Genomic DNA, 20,346 nt, shown 5'->3' on the forward strand with positions numbered 1-20,346 from the left:
CCGGTTTTAAGGCCTTGTGCATGCAGCAACTTGTCAACGTCCCCAGTTGTTTGGGCCTACAACCCCCATAAGCCTCAGCCAGCATGGCCAATGGTCAGGGATTGTGGGAGTTGCAGTCCAAAACATCTGAATAGTTCTACATTGCCTACCCCAGATTAGACTATGTGTCAATTTACCCCCCTCTCCAACAACGTGCCCACAGACACCCCTCTTGGGGCCCACCAAGCTCCCTGGGTCTCCTGATTTTTATTTTATTTCTGAAGATTTTTAAATTTACAGTTGTCTTAAACTGGGATGCTGGCATGCTACACAGCAAACCTTTATTTGGGTTCAAAAGAGGACTTTTGTGTTTTGGCGCTTAAAACACCTGTATTAGGTTCGCAGGAAATGTACTTTCCTTTTAGTCTCGGCCATTTGCCTTCTGGGAAAGGAGTGTATTGTGTCTGGTCATGCCCACCATGGCAGCCATTTTATGAATGGGAAAGCTGCCCGTGACAGCCATTTTGTGGCAGCACCCACAAATATCCAAATGCACCCCCTGACCAAAAAAGGTTGGGGACCCCTCTTCCAGGGACTTGGACAGTCATCTTTCTCATCGCAGGTTATTGATGGCTACTAGTCCTGGTGCCTCTAAGCAACCTCCAGTGTCAGAAGCCTATGTACACCAGTTGGTGGGGAACATAGGCAGGAGGGTGCCATTGCATTCATGTTCTGCTTGTGGGTTTCCTGTGGGCAGCTGGTTGGCCACTGTGTGAACAGAATGCTGGACTAGGTGGACTGATCCAACGGGGCTCTTATGTTACCACCTGCTATCAAACCTGGGATTTTCTGTGTCCAAAGCAGGTGCTCCACCACTGAGCTATGCGCCCACCCTTGACAGCAACAATGTGCTGTTAAGTCAGATCTAGCGTCTGGCCACAAGATGGATCAGTTACAAGAGGAAAGTGGCTGCATTTTGAAACAGAATTAGCCCTCCTAGTGAATGCACGGGGACTTGCACAAGAGAAAGACACACACAACAACTTCAGTATCCAGGAAGTTTGGCATTTATTGTAAGGGGTTTCTTCCTTTTAAACAAAGAATTACCATAACCCGTTTCCCCCCACCAACAAGCTTCAGGAACATCCCCGATTCACAGAGAAGCCCGTTTGGTATGTGTAATAAGGACGATAGAAGAAAAAAAATACCCCAAACGAAACATTCTTTAGCAAGAATTTGAGAGCTGAAGGATAAACCAAATTTCAGAGCCCTCTCCTAGAAGTAGTGCCAACAGCACAGGACGGTTAAGCAGAGATGGGCAAGCTAGAGAGCAGGATCCCAGCCAACGTTTGTGGGAATAGCTTTTGGCACTCACAGGGGTGTGGAAATGAACCACATGGAGAGTAGAAGCACTAAGGTGCTCAAGGCTCATGCAGTGGACAGTTTCTCAGTTGTCTTTTCCAAACTGTCCTTGAACCATCAGTAAAACACACAGAGCAACTGCCCTTAAATACAGGCGCACATTTGGTCTATTAATTAAGCGAGTGAGGCTAGATTGCAATGTGAGGAAAGGAGAAAAAAACACTCTTTTGATCTGAAGTGGAGGCAAAATGAAAAAACGGGCCCCTCTGGAACGAGCTTAAGAAATGGTTCACCCTTGGAACTTTTTTCTGACGACAGCACAAGTACATTAGATCTGGTTATAATCCCCGCCCTTTAAAATATGCTAATATACAGAATATAAAGCACAATATGTACAACAATACAGTAAATGGTTTCATTCCCACTCTTAGTCAGTTTTTGCAGCTGGAAAGAAAATACTTCCGCAACTTCAGTCATGAGGGGAAAGGACTTATGTGTATGTTGGGGGGAGAAGGTTGATCTAAATTGCCACCCTTCTGCCCCCCCCCCCAAATTAAACCACCTTTATAAACCGCCGACACCAGCATTTGGAGGACTTTACACGTCACTCCTAACGAAGTCACACTGTTTGGAAAAACAATCTATGCCTGTTTTTTTTAATCACAAACACAGCGTTCTTTTTAGACAGCTCTGCAAATTCTGAGTTTGCGCTGGCACAGAGCAGTGCTTGCATTCCTTTTGCCGGAATTACATCGCCCACCTGTTGCAACCCCCCCCCCCCAGCTCTTATGCACATTTCTGCAGCTATTTTGCTTCATGCAATTCCTGCTGCTTTACAAGCACTACAGGGCCTCCATTTCAGAACTTATCTTGCCTAATAAAGTGCAGCATGTACAGACTCCTAACAGCAACTTTGCGACTGCACAAGACGTTACTAGTTCATGGAGATGCTTAGCAGCCCCTCTGCATGCTCCCACAGACTTCTGTGACCTAAAAGGAAAAGTAACAGCTCAATTGTGGTTCACCTTTTTCCAATATAGTTGCCTTACAGGAATTCTACTCACCACAGGTAACAGGCTACCTACAAGCCTATCCAAAGATTAAGAGCTATGAGAAAGATCAGACATCAACACCCTATTTGAAAACAGCAAGAAGGTTCACTTCTTTCATCTACCCAAGTTTCTCCTCCTCTGCTTCTTTAAAAAAAAAAAAAAAGGATTTACAAAGGAGCGTAAAGGCTATTTTGAAAGCAGGTTGCTTAAAATCAGTGCTGCCTTTGCCCTTCTACCAAAATGGGTCAAAGGCCTTCACTTTCCTGTCTCTCCCAACAAAAGAGGTGAAGTCAGCAAGAGAGCTTGGCAGAGAGAAGCATTTCAAGTTCACCTTTGCTAATCATCTGGAAAGCAGGCCTGAAAATGTGTTGGGAATGAAAGCCCATCTTCGTGATCACTGACCATGTGGGGCTGCCGGATTTCTAGAGCTGGAGAAATGCCCAGTTCAAAATTTCGCAACAACACTTACAAATTAATTCAGAAGAAGCGGTTTTCATTCCTGCACCCTTTTCTAAGAGCTCTCCCTCCAAGACAGAGGCAACTATCAAGTGAGTGATCTGTTGCAAAAACACACACACACACACACACACACTGCTCCAAGCCTAGAACGGCTTTTCTGTCCATTTCTGAAGAAAACAGTTGTGCGCTTGATTTTTGACTACATGTCTGGTTTTGAACGGAGGAGCATCTGCAAGGCAGGGAGCCTCCTGCACACACACAGAGCATGCGGGGGACTTTATACTGTCTTTCATTTTTTACACAGATGTGCCAAAACTACGGGGGCAAACCAGGCAAGTCATTTTTGCAGATGGAAGCATCTTGGGGAAGCAACCCGTTTGGCACTGCAAGACCTTGTTGGAAGCCAGTCTTCCATCCATAAAACCAGAGAGATGAATCGGCTGGCAGTTATACCTTTCTGCTCCTGGGAACATTTGAGCACAGAACAGTGCTGTTTTGTCCTCTGAGCCAAGTATGGCTGTGATAGGCAGCGAAAGCATGAAGTCAGGCAGAACCTTATTAAAACTGCTGATTCTAAAGAATAAAAAATTACAGGGCATGGATTTTAAACGCTATTTGGCAGGCAGGGCCTGCCAGCCTGCGCTACTCAAAAATGAAGTGCCGGAAGAATAAGGCACCCCTCACAAGTTCCCATAATTCAGATTCTAATTTGCCAAATGCTTCCAGATGCAAAAAAAAAAAATCATGCTTCCATTTATAAACCCTCCTTCCACTCTGAAATATATGAGCTAACAGAGATGGCTCGAAGCAAAGGAGAGGACTTTGATTTGAGTAATTCTCCAATTCCTCCTGTTCTGCAGAAACTGCATTTTGACCTGTTTTAAACACACACACACACACACCCAAATGGAATCCCAGATTCTTATCTCAAATTTTAGTTCCCAATTGATACACATGGGGAAATATAGAAGCCTTTGCTTCTTGAATAATGCATTTGGAGGGAGGAAGTTTGTGGCATGTTTGCCCTCTAGTGGGAGGCGAAAACGTTTGCCAGGATTTCCATGGTTTTCCCCCTCTGAAAGGAGTGAAGGATGGTGAACACATTTCCCAGCTGCTGCGATTTGTTACACAGCCTCCCCCAAATGCTGCCCAAAAATCGTTAAGGTGTCTGAACTCAACACCTTTAAAATACAGCGTTGACTTGGAGGAATACATGCATAAGCTATGGGAGTTTCACTAGAGGGTTGTTGTTTTGTCCTTGGCATCGGTTTCGGAAACCCTTTAGCTTCACTGAGTGAGCGAAGATGAAATTACAAAATCCTGGGAACAGATTTAGGTTATGGTTCTTTGGACATTTCATTATAATTTCTTAACAACATGCCACCCCAAAGTAGGTGCAAGGCTTGTCCACTGAAAACACCAATTTTTGTACAAACCCTGTTTCATCATCACCTTGCTATCAAGCAAAGAAAAACTGTCAGCTTCAAACCCCCCCACCCACTTAAAAACCCATGAGAAAACAAGATTTGTTCCCCAGTTTTAAGTCTTTTTTAAAAAGTGTCAATATGACACTGCCTTATGAATACAAAATAAAGTATTTACAGCTTTACAGAAGACGAAGGGAAAAAAAAGAGGTCATTAAAATTCTGTCCAGCATGTTTATATATATTTTTTCCTGACAAGCTTTAAGTCTGGTCATTTCAAACACACTAAATGCAAATCCAACGGAACCATGGTCTACTAAGTCAGCAGCATTGATGGAAAGAAATACTATACAAAAGAAGCTGCGCTGGATGCCACCAGCAGCTGTTAAAGGACTGTTCTCATTTGCTTATCTAACCCTACGATCCCTTAGACAAAAGAAAACCTCAGATCCAAAATGTGAAGACAAAAATTTTAAATACAGATTGCATACAATATAAAAGACACTGACCACCATTTTCACCACTATTTCCATACCATTCTACCTTTATTCTTATGCAGGTAATTCCCACCTACCTTCTACACATACAAAATAAACAACTCCTACGTAACAAGTGCCACCTAGTATCGGCTACAAACTGAACCCTTTTGGTAGCAGGCCCCCTGTATGAAACAACAGTGCCATACAAGGACCAGTCCCCCCAGCCATGCCAACCCCTGCTCTTTATCTTAACATGCTAGCCATTAAAAGCAAAACTGCTGAACCATGCTCCTGAACTATTATTGTTTTTTAAAAAATGAAGACGTTTAGCAGCAATGAAATAGGACGGCCATAAACTGCTCAATTTTTCTGCCACAGAAACAGTAAATACCACACTTTTCAGGACAGCTAAATAACGGCGAAGTTGGACAGATACGCAACCACCACCTGTGGACAGAGGGGTTTTGAGTGTTTTTGAGTGTCTCAGTGTTTTGAGGAACAGTGCAATAACGCAGCCAAAATCCAGCGCTGGCTTAGGGGCCCCCAGATGCACTTAATGAAAGTACAGAGTTCCCAACCCTATAAAAAGAAAAGAAAAAAGGACTGCTTGTCTCCGTCAAGCCCCAAAAGGTAAGGAAAGCATGTGGCTGTGGCTGGAAAGGGGATGCGAAGAATAAGCACTTTGGAATGAAATTCCTTCCCCCCAAAAAAAGAAATAAAAAGGAGAAAATAAACAAGTGTTTCACCAAAAAAAAAGCTACACAACAAGCTTTTAAAAGTTTGCTAAGCTACGGAATAAAACTCCTAACTAGAGGTAAGTAGCAGCAAACTGGGTTTCAAGCAGCAAATCCTGAAAGGCCCATTCTGACACCGCATCTCTCTGCATGGATGGGAACGGTGGCCCCCCACCCCTTCTGAACCCTGAGGGTAGTTTCATTAGCAGGCTAGGACACAAAACCCAGGCCCACTCAGCTGGGGGGGGGGGGGGGCGCTACATGACACATGGTCACTGCAGGGGCGGGGGGGCTACACAGGCCAGGCTGGGCTTCTCAAGCAGACAGATGAAAAAGCAATTGCGAGTCAGGCCAAGAAGGAGCCATCGGCCAGGCGACAGCTTTCACCCAGTTCAGGTCTGTGGAGCTGTTGAAGGAGCATTTCTCCTCCAGCTGATTTCAAGTTGTGAAGGGGCATTTTGCAGGGGGAGGGAAATATTCGACCACCCACCCACCCATCCTCAACAGCCCCTTTACCAGTAGGCTGACTGTGTCCATGCATCTGGCCAGCTTGCACACGAACTCTTCTGCAGACTAGCCACTGCTTCTTCAGTTTCAGGGGATACAGTTAATACTCTCTTTTTTTTTGATCCAAAACATATAATACTTATTTTCCATACAACTGGGGGAAAAAACCCAGCCATGGCCGCTGAAGAATGCTATGCTCCAAGACATCTAGAGCCATATTCCTTACAGAGGGCTCTGCAGGCTCCAAGAAGCCTCTCCCTGTGTTCTGAGACAGGTGGTGCCATTCAGTTAACACTGATCCCGTGAGTGCGGTGCGCCCTGTTCACCCTGGAATGCCAGCTATCGTCCCCCGAGCTTAGGAAAGCAGCATACAAACGCAGCCCTCCCCCAACAGCAAAGTGCATAGAGAAAATAACTATGATGGCTGAAGCATAAGTGTGCCTAAAAAACTGAAAAAAGGAGGACATTTGGAACTGAAGGATGCTCGGAGACCCCCTTGGCCAAAACAAGCCCCACGGACACATACAGCGTGCAAAGTAAATGCTCAGCTTTCCACCCCATCTAGAGATACAGAAGCCCAGCAGGGACCAAACATTCCACACAAATAAGGCGAGCGCTTTACATATTTTTTTCCAAGTATCTGTGTGTGTTTTTTTGCATAGTAATTAAAAACATTCCCACCCCACTGTACTGCTGCATTCTTGCCTTGACTTGCCCCCAAGCTTCTCGGAATTCTTTCATGCAGGTCCCCAAAAAAGTTCTTCCCAGGCACCGGGGGGATGGGGGCGTAAATATGTCCCTGGGCAGACCCCTTAGAACTGCATGAGCTGACAGTGGTGCACCATGGAAGGGTCAACAGCGGGGGGGGGGGGGGTCAGCAGATACCTGTCCTCGCTGCCTCCTAACAGCATGGTATTTTTCTGCCCCATTGCCACAGGGCCCGCTCCATCAGCCAGCCCACAGCAGTTCATTCGGCCCTAAACCTTTGCAGTGACATATTCCTCTGCTACCATAAGCTTATTTGTTATTATAATTTCACATATAAAAAGCACTATGATATTCCGGTGGAGCGCAAAATGGCTCAGCTTGGGGCAAAGGCACAATTTAAACACCATTTTCTTTTCCCTTACAGAACTACACATTTGTCATTTGTAGAACAGTAGAAATTTGTACAGCACCAATCCTTGGAGAGTGGGGGGAAGCACACTAGAATGAGTCCTCAGAAACCCTGGGCAAGGGCTGTGAAGTCTTTGATCTCTCTGTATATTTCACTCTCCTCTGTTTTCTAAGTTCTCTCCTTCCCTCCCCTCCCCTCTTCGCCCGAACGTTCTGGTTATTTATCAGCTGACCATCGGCTCGATGTCTGCTTCTCTGTCGAACTCGTCTTGAATCTCATCCGTGTTTCCTGAGTCGCTGCTGGCTAATGAACTGGGAGACGGGGAATTTCTGGCAACAAAGAAAAGGAGACAGGTGAGGCCCATGCTGTTAAAGGCCCTCTTGCATGTTACGCAGACTTTTTTTCCAAGGGACGCTGACCCCGCAGGGCTCTTCTGATGTTCTTACCTTTCAGCAGAGCCTTTGATGAGCCGTCGGCAGGTCTCCATCTGCACGTCGAGGCCCCGCTTCATGCTACACATTTCCATGTATTCGTGGAGGTGGCGGTTCATGTCGCTCTTGGCCGTGGCCAGCTCCAGCTGCACAAAAGTGGAGGGGACAGGGCAGTCAAGCGCTGCACGAGAACCTCCTTGCAGCCTTTCCCCCAAAATTCCTGCACACTTCAAAGGGGCAGGCAGCTATCAGAACCAAGTGGCTAACTGAGCGTGTGCCTAAACAAACCTAGCTGAAGTGAGCGGAGAGCAACATTCCCATGCCCTCTCGTTACAAAGCTAAGAATTAGCTACCATCCCATTTCATCTGGCACAGTCCTGTAGAGCTTAACACTGATGTCAATTCTGGAAGAGCTGTGAGTTTTTCATGCACACCCCACACAAGTTTGCCAGCTTATTCTTCACACGTACAAGCCAACCTCACTTGCACAACTCTTGGCATTTACCCCACACAGCTCTCGCTAGCACACAAAGATAGAGATGCTAGCCTTTTCTCAAGTTATTCCTCAAGAGTAAGTCAGCAGTAAGACAGCCTTTTGACCCATGGCTGGCCTGAGCCATTCCTTTGGCTGCCCCACAGGATTCTGCGCCTTTGCTATGCGGATCACAATCCAAGATAAATCACCTCTCATGGTGTAAGGCTGCCCTGTGTTAAACATACCTACACAGTTCTTAGGCGTAGCATTTTGCCACTTCTTACCTCAATCTGCCCTATCGTTTCTTGGTACTCTTGGTCTCTCGTTTTGAAGAAAGATTCTGTTTCGTGGATCATGTTCCCAAGGTTCTCCTCTTGCTAAGAGAGTGAGTGAGAGAGACAGACAGACATTAGGAAGTAGTGATCAAGGATGTCTGTCTTCCAGAATCTGTCAAAGAGATAGGCACAGTCTAGGGTCCCAGACATGCAAGTGAGCATGTATTTTATTTCTTTAACAATATCTATGAATCTCTTACATTCAATAAATTTCTAAGCCATGTACAAAAGACAAGGCTGAGAGCCAGTGTGGTGTAGAAATGACAGTGCTGGATTGGGACTCAGGAGATCCAAGTTCTAGTCCCCCTACTTGGCCATGAAGCTCACTGGCAGACTTTGGACCAGCCACTGACTCTCAGCCTCACCTAATTCACAGGGTTGTTGGCAGGATAAAATGGAGAGGAGGAGTTCCGTGTAAGCTACCTTGGGTTCCTTGCAAGAGGAAAAAAGGAGTAATAATAATAATAAATGTAACAAGATTACCTTCCCTCCTGGGAACACCTGTTAGAAAAGGTAAATGCTGAAAACCCAGGATTAGTACCTGCCTAACTTGTAGTGGTGGGGAGTTCCATAGAGTGGATGCTACGATGCTTAAGGCCCTATTCCGAGCCAAGATGGACCCGACCTCCATGTGACACTTCCTTCCTCCTCCTCCTCTCATATATTTAGTATACTATGTTGACATTTAAGGGCCAATGTCCATTAGATGGAATTAAGCCCTGTGGCCTTCACAGAGCTTTATGGCCAATGTCAAGAAACTGAAGCCCTACGTGCAGAAGAATGGCTGAAAAATTCTAGTTCCATCTGGGGAGGCGGAGGCTGGGACAGAACGAATAGCAGTGCTCGGAAGTAGACACGAGTTCCCCCAAGTCAATTAGCCTTTATTCCTGATCTACAAGGCAAATCTACCCTTCTCCTTGTGTAATTTTCAGTTAGAAGGGATTTAAGCCTCTTAAAGCCTTTAGAAGAGGCGACATGGTAGGCCTGACGTCTGTAATGCCCCACTGATAACTGTACTTCTCACATACGCGTGCCCATGACTATATGCAAATCATCTGCCGCTAATTCCAACCCATCGCTAAAGTACTTTATCGCTCAGGCACTTGCAGCTCACTGGAAGAGGCACCTGGCTGGAAAAAATGCCACATTTTGCAGCCTTAGCACTTTGGCGTAATCTCTTGCTGTTCTGAGATACCATGCGCCTCACAAAAAGAGAACGCGGCAAACTGACACGAAGGCGCTCCTGGCAGTCGGCACAAAACAGTCCTCAGGAGATGCGACTACTGCAGTTGCTTTCCAGTTGAGGATGAGTACAAGCTTTCCAGACATATTGGCCAGTCTGACAGCAGGGACCAAAAGGTCTGAGCGTAGAACACTTATTCTGGTCTGCTTGCACCGGCTGCCCGTATGTTTCTGAATCCAATTCAAGGTGCTGGTTTTAACCTATGAAGCCTTGCATGGTTTGGGACCTGATGGAGTGCCTCTCCCAGTATGAATCTACCCGTGCAGTGTGATCAACATCTGAGACCCTTCTCCGAGTGCCTCCTCTGAGAGAGGTTCGGAGGATGGCAACAAGGGAGAGGGCCTTCTCAGTGGTGGCACCCCAACTGTGGAAGGCTATCCCCAGTGAGGTCCATCCAGCACCAACACTGTCAACTTTCTGGTGCCACGTTAAGACTTTCCTCTGTTCCCAGGCGTTTGACAGCACATAGAATGTCACAGAATCATAGGGTTGGAAGGGGCCTACAAGACCATTGAGTCCAATCCCCTGCTCAATGGCAGGAAGCCTGATTTCCAGGCAGTTTCCCATCCAAGTACTAACCAGGGCTGACCCTGCTCAGCTTCCGAAATCAGACAAGATCAGGCGCATCCAGCCCTTTGCTTTTAATGTCTGTTATTGTATCAGGGCCTGATATTTTATTTTAACTGTTCAGCTGTTTTAAATGGTTTTTAAATTTTGTATGTTAACAATTTTATATTATGTTCGTATTATTGTTGCATTTTGGATTGCACTTTATTGGGCAGCAGAGACCGGAACTAATCTGTCCAAACAGCCCAGCGAGCACCGGCAGAATCAGTGGCTCCAGCTTTTCTGAACTAGGCAGACCAAAAGAAGAAATTTGCCCATATACAAATATATGGTGCAACCGCACTTGGACTACTGTGTACAGCTCTGGTTAAAGCACCTCAAAAAGGATATCATAGAGTTGGAAAGGATGTAGAAAAGGGCAACCCAAATGATCAAGGGGCTGGTGCAACTACCCTATGAAGGAAGGTTTCAGTCTCTGGGACTGTTTAGCTTTGACAAAAGGCGAAGGAGAGGAGACATGACAGAGCTATACAAAAGTATGCATGGTACGGAGAAAGTGGATAGGGAAACTTTCTCCCCCTCTCATAATACTAGAACCCAGTGGGGTCATCCCATGAAGCTGATTGGTGGGAGATTCAGGTCAGATCAATAGAGAGACTTCTTCACATAGTACACAGTTAAACTGTGGAATTCACTATGACAAGACATAGATGAGCCAAGAATTTGGGTGGCTTTAAAAGGGGATTAGACAAATTCATTGAGGATAAGGCTGTCAATTGCTACTAGTCATGATGACTATTACCTCCAGCATCCGAGGCAGTGAGCCTCGCTATACCAGTTGCTGGGGAACACAACCGAGAGGGTGCTGTTTCACTCACGTCCTACTTGTAGGTTTCCCACTGGGGCATCTGGTTGGCCACCGTGTAAACAGAATGCCGGACGAGACAGACCCTTGGTCTGATCTGGCATTGCTCTTCTGATGTTCTTAAGAATTTATCAACCAGTTGACCTGACACTCTTGAAGAAGAGTCATGGTAGCTCAACATTTCGTGGTAGCTCAATGAGTCATGGTAGCTCAAGAGTCGCTCAAGAGTCATGGTAGCTCAAGAGCCATGGTAGCTGACACTCTTGAAGGAAAAGTTGACCTGACACTCTTGAAGGGAAGAGTCATGGTAGCTCAACATTCCTATACAAAAGTGAGCTAAGTTGAAGTCCCATTCATTTAAAGTCCATGAGACCTCAAAGTGCTTAACTATGGACAGACTGTGCCCTTCATCACTAAAGTTCTTTTGCTGCTGTGGGACAAGTCAGTTCAGTTCTGTGTTTCCCTGTCTCTGCCTGTAACATGTTTGTGGGGGGTTTTATTCTGTTAAAATTTGGTCAGGCTCACAATACAGCTACATTTCCAATACTTACATTCAACAGGCTTCCCCTAAGGTTCCTCCTAGAGATGTAAAGGCTTGGAAACACCACCCCCTCCAAGAAAAAATGGATTTCCCCCCAAATTTTCCAAAAATCCCAGTTATTTATTTATTTATTAGATTTATTAGCTGCCCATCTGGCCAGCTACCCAGCCACTCTAGTTACAAAAGGTTGGCTTAAAAAAAAAATTCTGGTTCCCCACCCCCCACTAAACCCTCATTTTTTCTGGGTTTTTTCCAGTTTAAGAATTTCACCTGTGTTCCAAAGGAGATCGAGCATGTGTATGTTGTTGGCACAAGTATGTTTAACACTGCCACGTATGTTAGCAACAGTAAGGATTGCTCAATTTATACCCAGTAGTTACAACCCAACGTTATCCCTCATAACCCCATGTTTCTATTGTAGCTATAGTACAGCATAACTGAAGAAGGGGGATAGCTTGACCTACATTGTAAAAACACTTTCCATTCAGTGAAGTGCCTGGAAATAACCCCACATTTATAAATAGCCACTGCCTGCAGAACAAACATGTGACGGGAGTTCAAGGCCACCAGATCAAAAAGGGATCACAGGAGTCCCCACATGAAGAAGGCAGTCATGTGATTCCAAAAACTCAAAGTAAGAATCAGAAGATGACACGTTCATTTAGAAACTCAAACAAAACAAACCAGTCCCGTCTACTGCTTTTTTTGACTGCCATGTCTAGACTGTGGAACACGCTCTCCAAGTGATGGCTCCCTTGCAGCTTGCCTTTTTGAAAGCAGCAAAAATGCAGCTTTTTATTAAAGCTCTTGGCGCGGATTAATGTTATTAATTTTTTTCTTTGGCCATTTTAAATCCCCCACACAACCCCGCCACAACTGTCCTATACTGTTAACACTTTAAGAGTACCCAGAGGGGTAGCCCTGTTAGTTTGTTACAGCAGGAAAAGGGTCTTGTGTCACCGCAAAGAATCGCACATTTGTTACGGCACAACCTTCCATGGACTGTAGTCTTTGCCAGCCTGGTATCCTCCAGGCTGGCGATGTGTTGGACTGCAATTCCCATGACCCACTGGGAGCTGGGGGTTGTAGTCCAACACATCTGGAGGGTGGCGTGCTGTCGTATTCCATAATAACGCTGTTAGTCTTTTAAGTGCCACAAGACTCTTTGTTGTTTTAAGGGCAAGATTCTTTTTAAATTTTGTAGAACTGCCTTGAGGGTCTTTTGATGGAGAAATGTATCAAGAAATACATGTTGAAGAGATGGGGGAAATGGTACATGGGCAGAGAAATATAAAGCATAGCCAACATCCCCATCACAAAGCTGTAACTCTGTTTGCTATTACCTGTTTATCCAACAGTGTCCAAAAAGCAGCGGGCATGACTTCAGGGTCAAATAAAATAATTAAAAATAACAACTCAAGAACCTACGAAGCCATACAGCAGCTGTTCAATCAAACTTTGCAAAGGTGGACCTATTTTATTCTCTCATAGAGAGGATGTGCTAAAGTGTGCCAGGGAGCCTTTTGAGAATTTGCCTTTATGTTGTGGATTATAATTAAGCAATGACTATTTTTTTAAAAAAAACTCCAAAACCCAACCAACAGCTTGCTTCTGAAGGAGTGAAGTCAGGCGGGTAATAGCATCCACAAATCAAGACTGCAAAAGCTGCCTCAAGGCATTCCTGGCAGAATCGGATACAAGACTCACCTCTCCCTGGAGTTCAATTGACGGGTTACAGTTGGTAAAGTCCTCCCAAAGCAGCAAAGTGTCTTCATTCTCCTCCCATGTTAAGCTGTCACAGTCATCGTCAAAATCAAAGGTCTCACGCCTGTTGGAAGAAATATTTTTGCATTGAAAGTCCTCATAAGTCTCCTTCAAAACAAGCTCACAGGACTGTATTGGCACTAGGGAAAACTCACACAGAGTATTTTTTATTGAGACACCCATGTCCCCTGCAGAGAAGATGCTTCACACTGATCTCATTCATCCATTTATTCACACAACGGGCAGAATCAAAATTCGGACATTAACTTAAAGCAACAGCCCAGCAGTTCCCCGCCAGGTGGCGCTGCATGTTAATGGTTTTAGGAGTTTTGCACAAAAACTGTACTGTCAGAATTGGCGTGTCAACTGCACACCAAAAGAGAAAAAGAATGCAACACCTCCCACAACATACGTGTGAAACCAACATTGCATTTCAAAGCAGTGAGGGGACAAGCAGAGTTCCATTAGTCATTCATGTTCATTGCTTTGTGCTGGTTTAGTTTCATCTGCCCCCTATTTGCACTATTTCCAGTTATGCCCTTGACAGCTAGATCGCCTTCTGCAACTAACAGAACTCTGATCAGCTTAAAAGACATACAAATGAAATAATGCAACTCTCTTCACCTGGGAATGCGAGACTCTTAGTGAGTCAATATGACTAAGGCAGTCCTCAAAGATGACATAGCATAAAAACAGACAACTTTTTATTGGACCATTTTATGCCCAAAGAAAAAACTCCATGAAGCTTATTTATTAGGACCAAACAGAAGTCCACAAAAATGTGCAAGGGGATGAGGGGGAAAAAACCCTGCTTTCTGTACCAGCCAGCCCAATGAAGAGTCCTGGGGAAATCAAAAGCTTGCATGTTTTTCTGGAATTCTGGATGTTCCTAATAAAGGTATTGCCCGACTGTGGCTTTTTTATTTTTTTTCTCATGGACCACCATGGCTACCTTTGGGGGTGGGAGGCAGTTCTGTGACTGTTTACACCAATCAAGACCATGACAGATTAACATCTTAATTCGATGAAGGCTTGAGAAGACTTAAGTGTAAGCATCACAACCTCTAGCTTGCTTTAAAGGCCCATAGGACAGGACTGTCTCAGCCCATGCTCCTAGTGTCTTTTGGCTACTCTGCTGAGTCTCACCACGGCAAACATTTTTGTCTCCTGAGTTCATTTCCTTCCCAGCAGAAAACAGATAAAGCAGGAAGCCGAGGTCAACACTTATCTTATGATGAATAGGATCAAAACTTGGATGGGGCCTTGAAGAGGCAACGTGAGAGCATATGCCAGCTTCCCAAATCAGCAAGACTGTTGACAAGTTAATACTTTGCTCCCCTCTAGAGAGTCTGCTCTCAGAGCACTCTCCGTAAAAGTTACAAGGCCTCCCAGTTGAAATTACCCTCTGCTGTGTTTGAACAGCCCCATTTGAAGACTAATCTGAATCACTTGAACCCTTTAACTCAAAAGACAAAGCATTAATGCAGTTATCATTCATTAAAGATTTCAAGAGGGATCTATTTTCACTTCCAACAATGCAACAAACCGGCCAATTGAGTGTACAGTCAGATCGATCAACCCTGCCCATGGTGTCTAAACCCAAAAGGTTCTTTTGCAGAGCATCCCCAAAGAATCAACCCTCGATAAGCCACATTTCAAAAGAAAAATGGCAGGATTTCTGGGTGGGCCTGCAGACACAAGAGTTTTGCTCCATCGCACCAAGGGGCTAAGAACAGCCATTGTCCAAGCGTGTGGCATTTTAAGAGCAACAATGGGCATCAAAAGATTAATGCCGCCACTGGAAAGAGGGACTAGAACAAAACCCACACCCACTTCAGCCCTATTAAAGCAACCATTAAGGCCAGCATTTTGATTATTAAGCTAGTGTTTCACTGGGGGCCACAATCTCTAGGGGATGCACACTAAGTGATAAACGCCAATAAAAAAAGAAGAGGACTGCAAGGTGAAGTCACAGTGAGTTCCAGGAACAATATACATAAGCTAGCAGCTCCCTCTCACCCCCTTTAGTAAGCTCTGTTGGTATTTCTGTCTTCTGAGAGCAACCCACAGGAGAACAGGAAGCCGCACACGCACGCACACACAGCCCTCACGCTTAGCGTTTGTGGCAGAAGCGTAACATATGGGCTGCCGCTCCACTCTCAAATGTACAGATTTGTGAAAGGTTGCAGAGAGAGCGGGCCAGGCGTTGCAACGTAGCCCTGTCCAAACATGTGACACAATGCCACGGCACCGGAGGTGAACCTGCATGAAAAGGCTAGAGGTGAGAGCCCCTGCCTCAGCCCAGGGGGAGCTATAGTCTGTGACACTGATTCTGAGTCAGAGTCACAGGCTACAGCTCCCCCTGGACTGGGCAAGGTCTCACAACAGGCCGTTCTCGGCACGCCCTGCTCATTATTTTTTGCAGCCTATAGAAAGAGCTATAGCCAGGCTGAGGCAGTAGAGCTGAGAACATCCCCTCCATCCCACTGAGTGGCAGAAGACAGTGGAGGTGCTTGATGAGGGGAGGGAATGTATTAAACAGGGGAGGAAGTCAAATATATTTAGGTCTCTGTAATTCTGCACAAGGGTCTCCAAACTCTCTTAAGAAAAAGCAAGTTCTTGGCCCTGATGATAGCAAACATCTATTTGGGATCATGCAGCCAGCTATGATGTAATCCCACAGGAGCAAAAGCGATGATTTTCATAGGGTGGCATTTCAGTACTTCCAGTAATAGTTTCTTGCCCCCACAACATGATGACTGCTAAGTTTAGCTGGCATTAGATTAGACCCAGTCATGGAGGAAGGGTCTATCAATAGCTGTTACCTAGGATGCCTACATGGAACCTCCATGTTCAGATGCAGTCTACCTCTGAGTACCAGCAGCTAGTGAACAGAGTGAGAGTTATTGCCTTAAAGCAGACAGTGGGGAGCTCCAGACATTTTGGCCTACAACTCCCATGATCCTTCACTGTATGCTGTGCTGGCTAGGGGTGATAGGAGTTGTAGGCCAAACTGTTGCCCTCCCCTTGCCTTAAAGGTTTGCTTGGTGGCTTCCCGGAGGCCTCCGTCTGGCCAATGAGAAGCAGGATGTTGGGCTTGATGGGCATTTGGTGTGATCCAGCAGGGCCATCCTGATGTTCTTCAAGGTGACAGGCATGGGCAACCATTTTTCCCCATCAAGGGCTGCATTCAGTGGAGGTCATCGTCCAGGGAAACATGCTGGGAGTGGGTGGGGACCAGAGCCCCCGCACACACTCTCTTTCTATCTTACCATCACCACCACCCTATACAATTTCTCTTTCTCTCTTAAGAGGTGGTGGTGTGGTGATTAACTTAAACTGAGATTGCCACTACCTCTCTCCGTAGGTCGGGACTGCAGAGCCTCTTTCAGCCTCAGGGACAGATTCCATTTCAGAGAAGCTTTCGGGGGCTGCATTCCAGTGGTGGGCAGAGCCAAAGGCAAACGGATGGGGCAAAAGGGCCGTACTGTAGCTTAAAGCTCTTACTGTCAGTCACTAAACCTCAGGAGAGGCATTTCAACCTTTCAGAATGGGGGGAAAACTGCACAAAAGCCAGGAAAGCACCAAACGATTGGCAGTGGGGGGAAACGGGGTGTGGCTATCTGGGGAACCCCAGAGGGCTGGATTTGCCCCCCAGACCTGAAGTTCTGCACACTTGCTCTAGGCCATCACCATCCCACACTCACTCTCTTGCACACACCCCACACACTCACTTTCATGCATGCACACGTGCATGCACTCTTTTTCAAAGTACTTTTCTCTGCCTTCTCAGACAGGGATGCTTTTCCAAAGCACGGATCTGGCCAAATTTGCACTTTCAAAGCACCCTTTACAGGTCTTCAATGCACTTCTGAAGGGGCAGAGGCTGCCAGAGATGCAGAAATTATACAAAACAGGCAGATCTATTTGACTGGTGGGATTAGTAACCACAGAATTCTGCTCACCTCACTGAAGGACACGAGCCACCTCAGGGTAGAATCTTCATATTCTTTCTGCCCAGAGTGCACCATGCATGTACCACCTTACCCTGGGACCACAGCCAAAGAAGGCCAAGAACCTCTGGAATACTCACAGCTGATTGAACATCCTCTTCATCTCATCTGTGATGTTCAGGGAACAGCTCACTTCGTCATCTGAGAACCGGGCATTGTCTGCATCCTGTTCAGAGAGGTCTTCGTTGGAGGCAAGCTTTCGCTCTTTCTTCTTGGAGGCCACCTTAATTGGAGAGAAGGGCAGTGACTAGAAAGTTCAACTGAGCTGCTGCACCAAAATGGGGGGCGGGGGGCAGAGATAAGAAAGGACGGGGAGTAGGTGGGGGAGAACACTGTAGGACAGGGGTGGGCAACACACAACCCAGAGGTCGCATTTGGCCCTCATGACTTGAGTGCAGCCCCTGCCAACCCTGCTACCACCCCCACACTGCTGAAATTCAGCAGGGCAGTGGCAAAAAAATTCAGCAGGAGACCACTACAGAGAATCAGAAGTGCCACATTTCGCTTGTTTTCAAGCAAAATATGGCCCTTTTCAGTCCATGGTAGTTTGCCACTGAATTACAGCAGCAAACCTCCAATTATTTTGCCACTACAGGGGAGTCCAGGGGATGGAAACTGGCTGCTGGATCGGACGAAGTTGCCCACCCCTGTTGTAGCACATCAGCACCACCTCCCCTTTCCCCAATGACCTGAGCGTGCAAGCAACAGCTTGCCCCCAAGATTAGTTAAATCACATGTGTTACAGGTGGTAGAACACAGAGCACAGGAAAGCAAATCGAGATGGCACACAGCAAAAGCAAGCTGCTAGCGCTTCAGGCGGGGGAAGCCTCGGTGGCACAGCCATTTGGACCACCGCCAGCCATGCGAAGGCTAGATGGTGACACAGAAGCAGCTGGAGGTGCTCAGAGTGACAAGCCGGAGAGCAAACGGCATCGCTTTGCGGCCCCTTCCTCACCTCAGCGAACAGTGATGGGGGGGGACTAGACCGTGCATATACGAATTGCAAGGAGAATTCCGGGTCCTCAGCCATTTGAACCCACAAGCAGAGCTAGCTAGGCACGTGTTTTGCCAGGAAATGGGGTTATGTGGAATAAAATTGGAGAAAGCCGTTTAGAAACGCCAAGGAACAGAAGGGACCTAGCTCCCTTCCTCAGAAAGAGGCAGATTGTCATTCGCAACTATCAAACACAAACTATCATCAGTAAGCGAATGCAGGTAAACTCAGACCTGAGTAATCAATATTGGAGTGTTCGGTGAACTCTGTTTGACTTAAAATTGCACAGCCTTCCGTGCTCCTTGGGATTTAAGAGTTCACAGCATGAAACCTCACGGGCAGTAAGTATAAGGGGAGTGACAAGATACCTTGTGGAGCAATGGCCTGCCTCCTATTCCCTGGAACACAGCCCAAGCCTACCTGTGGATGGAGATTTTTAGCAGCTGCCTACATATTTGAACAACATTCTCCTCTTGTGTTGTCCCAAGAGCACCAGCACGTACACAGGCCTGCTCTTGAGATTTATTGAAAGGCTTCTTCTAAAGCATGGGTGCCAAACCTCAGGCCTCCAGGCCAAATCCAGCTCTCTGGGATTCTCCAGATGGCCACACCCCCTTTCTCTAAAGAGACTGAAGTCTTAATGCCGCTTTGTGTCTGTGTATTTGTGCGCATGCGCGTGTGTGAGTGACCCAGGGCCAGATGGTCCCTGTCCAGGCTCCTGCAGATACACGATCCCCCCATGGGCAAGATTGCGACTTCCCACTCCAGTTAGATCCTTCCCAACATGGGAACAAACAGAGCAAGTGATGTAGGAGGGCATACCCAGAGGCCTGTAAGACAGCCCCACAAGTTGGGGAAGTGGAAATTCCAGAACATTAGCTCAGAATTCAGCACACTGCTTCCTCTCTCTCTTCCTCTTTCTCTTGTTCTCCCTCCCTAACACAGCTATGTTCTCCACAGGACAGGACAAGACCTAATCACCTGGAAGATCTTGGAAACGTCTTCAGAGTTGCGCTGCTGCGCTACATCACACAGCTTGGCTGTGATATCGATTCGCCGGCAGATGTCCATGTCCACTTTCATGGCTTTTTCTTGGATCTTTGTGTCCAGGTCTGTCATAGGCTGCAGGAAGGACAGCAGTGGATAATCTTCCATTAATACAGTTCAGAAGAGACGAAGGAGAAGGAGAGAGACTCTACAGTATCTCCATCAACACAGACCACGCTAGCCTCCATGTCAATGCTGCCTGCTCTCCAAGCACAGTGAACAACCAAGGAACAGCAGCTTTGGGGGCAGGTGGTCGAGTCACTGACAGCTGAACATTCAATTTCAAACAAAAGCAAATGTTCAGGGAGGACCACAGCTTAAGCGCAAACTCTCAACCCAAAGCCTCATGTTGATGATGCAATTAGTTTAGGAACCTACATGGAAAAATCTATTCTACAAGTCCCAAGAATGAAGTTTGTGCAGGATCAGGGTTCTGTTTTAAAGCAAAAAAGGTAGTACTTAATGTCAGACAATCTATCAAGCAACTTCATACTAAAAATGGATGCTTCTTACAGGATGATATATCTGAATTCTAACTATCTTCTACAGAAGCTAGAAGATGAAATCAGACACATTATGTTTCTTCAGATAGTAATTGAGGGGGGGGGGGTTAAAAATCTATAATCTAAAATATTTAATTCTAGGAGAAGACAAAGGTCCTTCCAATTTCCCTAACCTAGTTTGGCAAATTACAATTCCTAGATGTGCCCAGTTCAAAAAATACAAATGGAAATGCAGACATGGGTGCTCGTGCTGATGTTTTCTGTTTTCTGGCCAGCAAAAAGCCTGATTCCACACACACCCAACTCGCTCTCTAAAGCAAAGAATCAAGACTCTTAGAAACAAAAAACACTTCCATCAGCTACCAATCTGCATGCAGTATAAGGCAGTGTGAAACATTTGTCCAAAGTCAAATATTGCTTCTTCCACGTGCAATACTGGTAAAGACATTGCAATC

At 46.1% G+C, this 20,346-nt stretch overlaps 1 protein-coding gene across 1 annotated transcript in view; it reads right to left on the reverse strand.

The window, feature by feature from the left end:
* Positions 1-1,031: 1,031 nt before the first annotated feature.
* Positions 1,032-20,346, reverse strand: part of IFFO2 (intermediate filament family orphan 2) — a 51,552-nt gene continuing 32,237 nt past the window's right edge. Inside the window, exons 4-10 of the mRNA XM_084822066.1 lie at positions 19,323-19,463; positions 17,428-17,570; positions 13,278-13,398; positions 8,304-8,396; positions 7,560-7,690; positions 7,346-7,442; positions 1,032-2,331 (exon numbers count right to left, since the gene is read on the reverse strand). Coding sequence (XP_084678192.1) covers positions 2,293-2,331; positions 7,346-7,442; positions 7,560-7,690; positions 8,304-8,396; positions 13,278-13,398; positions 17,428-17,570; positions 19,323-19,463 — 765 coding nt within the window. The 3' untranslated portion in view covers positions 1,032-2,292. The remainder of the gene's footprint in view (positions 2,332-7,345; positions 7,443-7,559; positions 7,691-8,303; positions 8,397-13,277; positions 13,399-17,427; positions 17,571-19,322; positions 19,464-20,346) is intronic.

The sequence above is a fragment of the Heloderma suspectum genome, chromosome 15 (assembly GCF_057233095.1).
Source record: "Heloderma suspectum isolate Gila_16-S chromosome 15, 16-S_ref, whole genome shotgun sequence".
Taxonomy (NCBI): Eukaryota; Metazoa; Chordata; class Lepidosauria; order Squamata; family Helodermatidae; genus Heloderma; species Heloderma suspectum.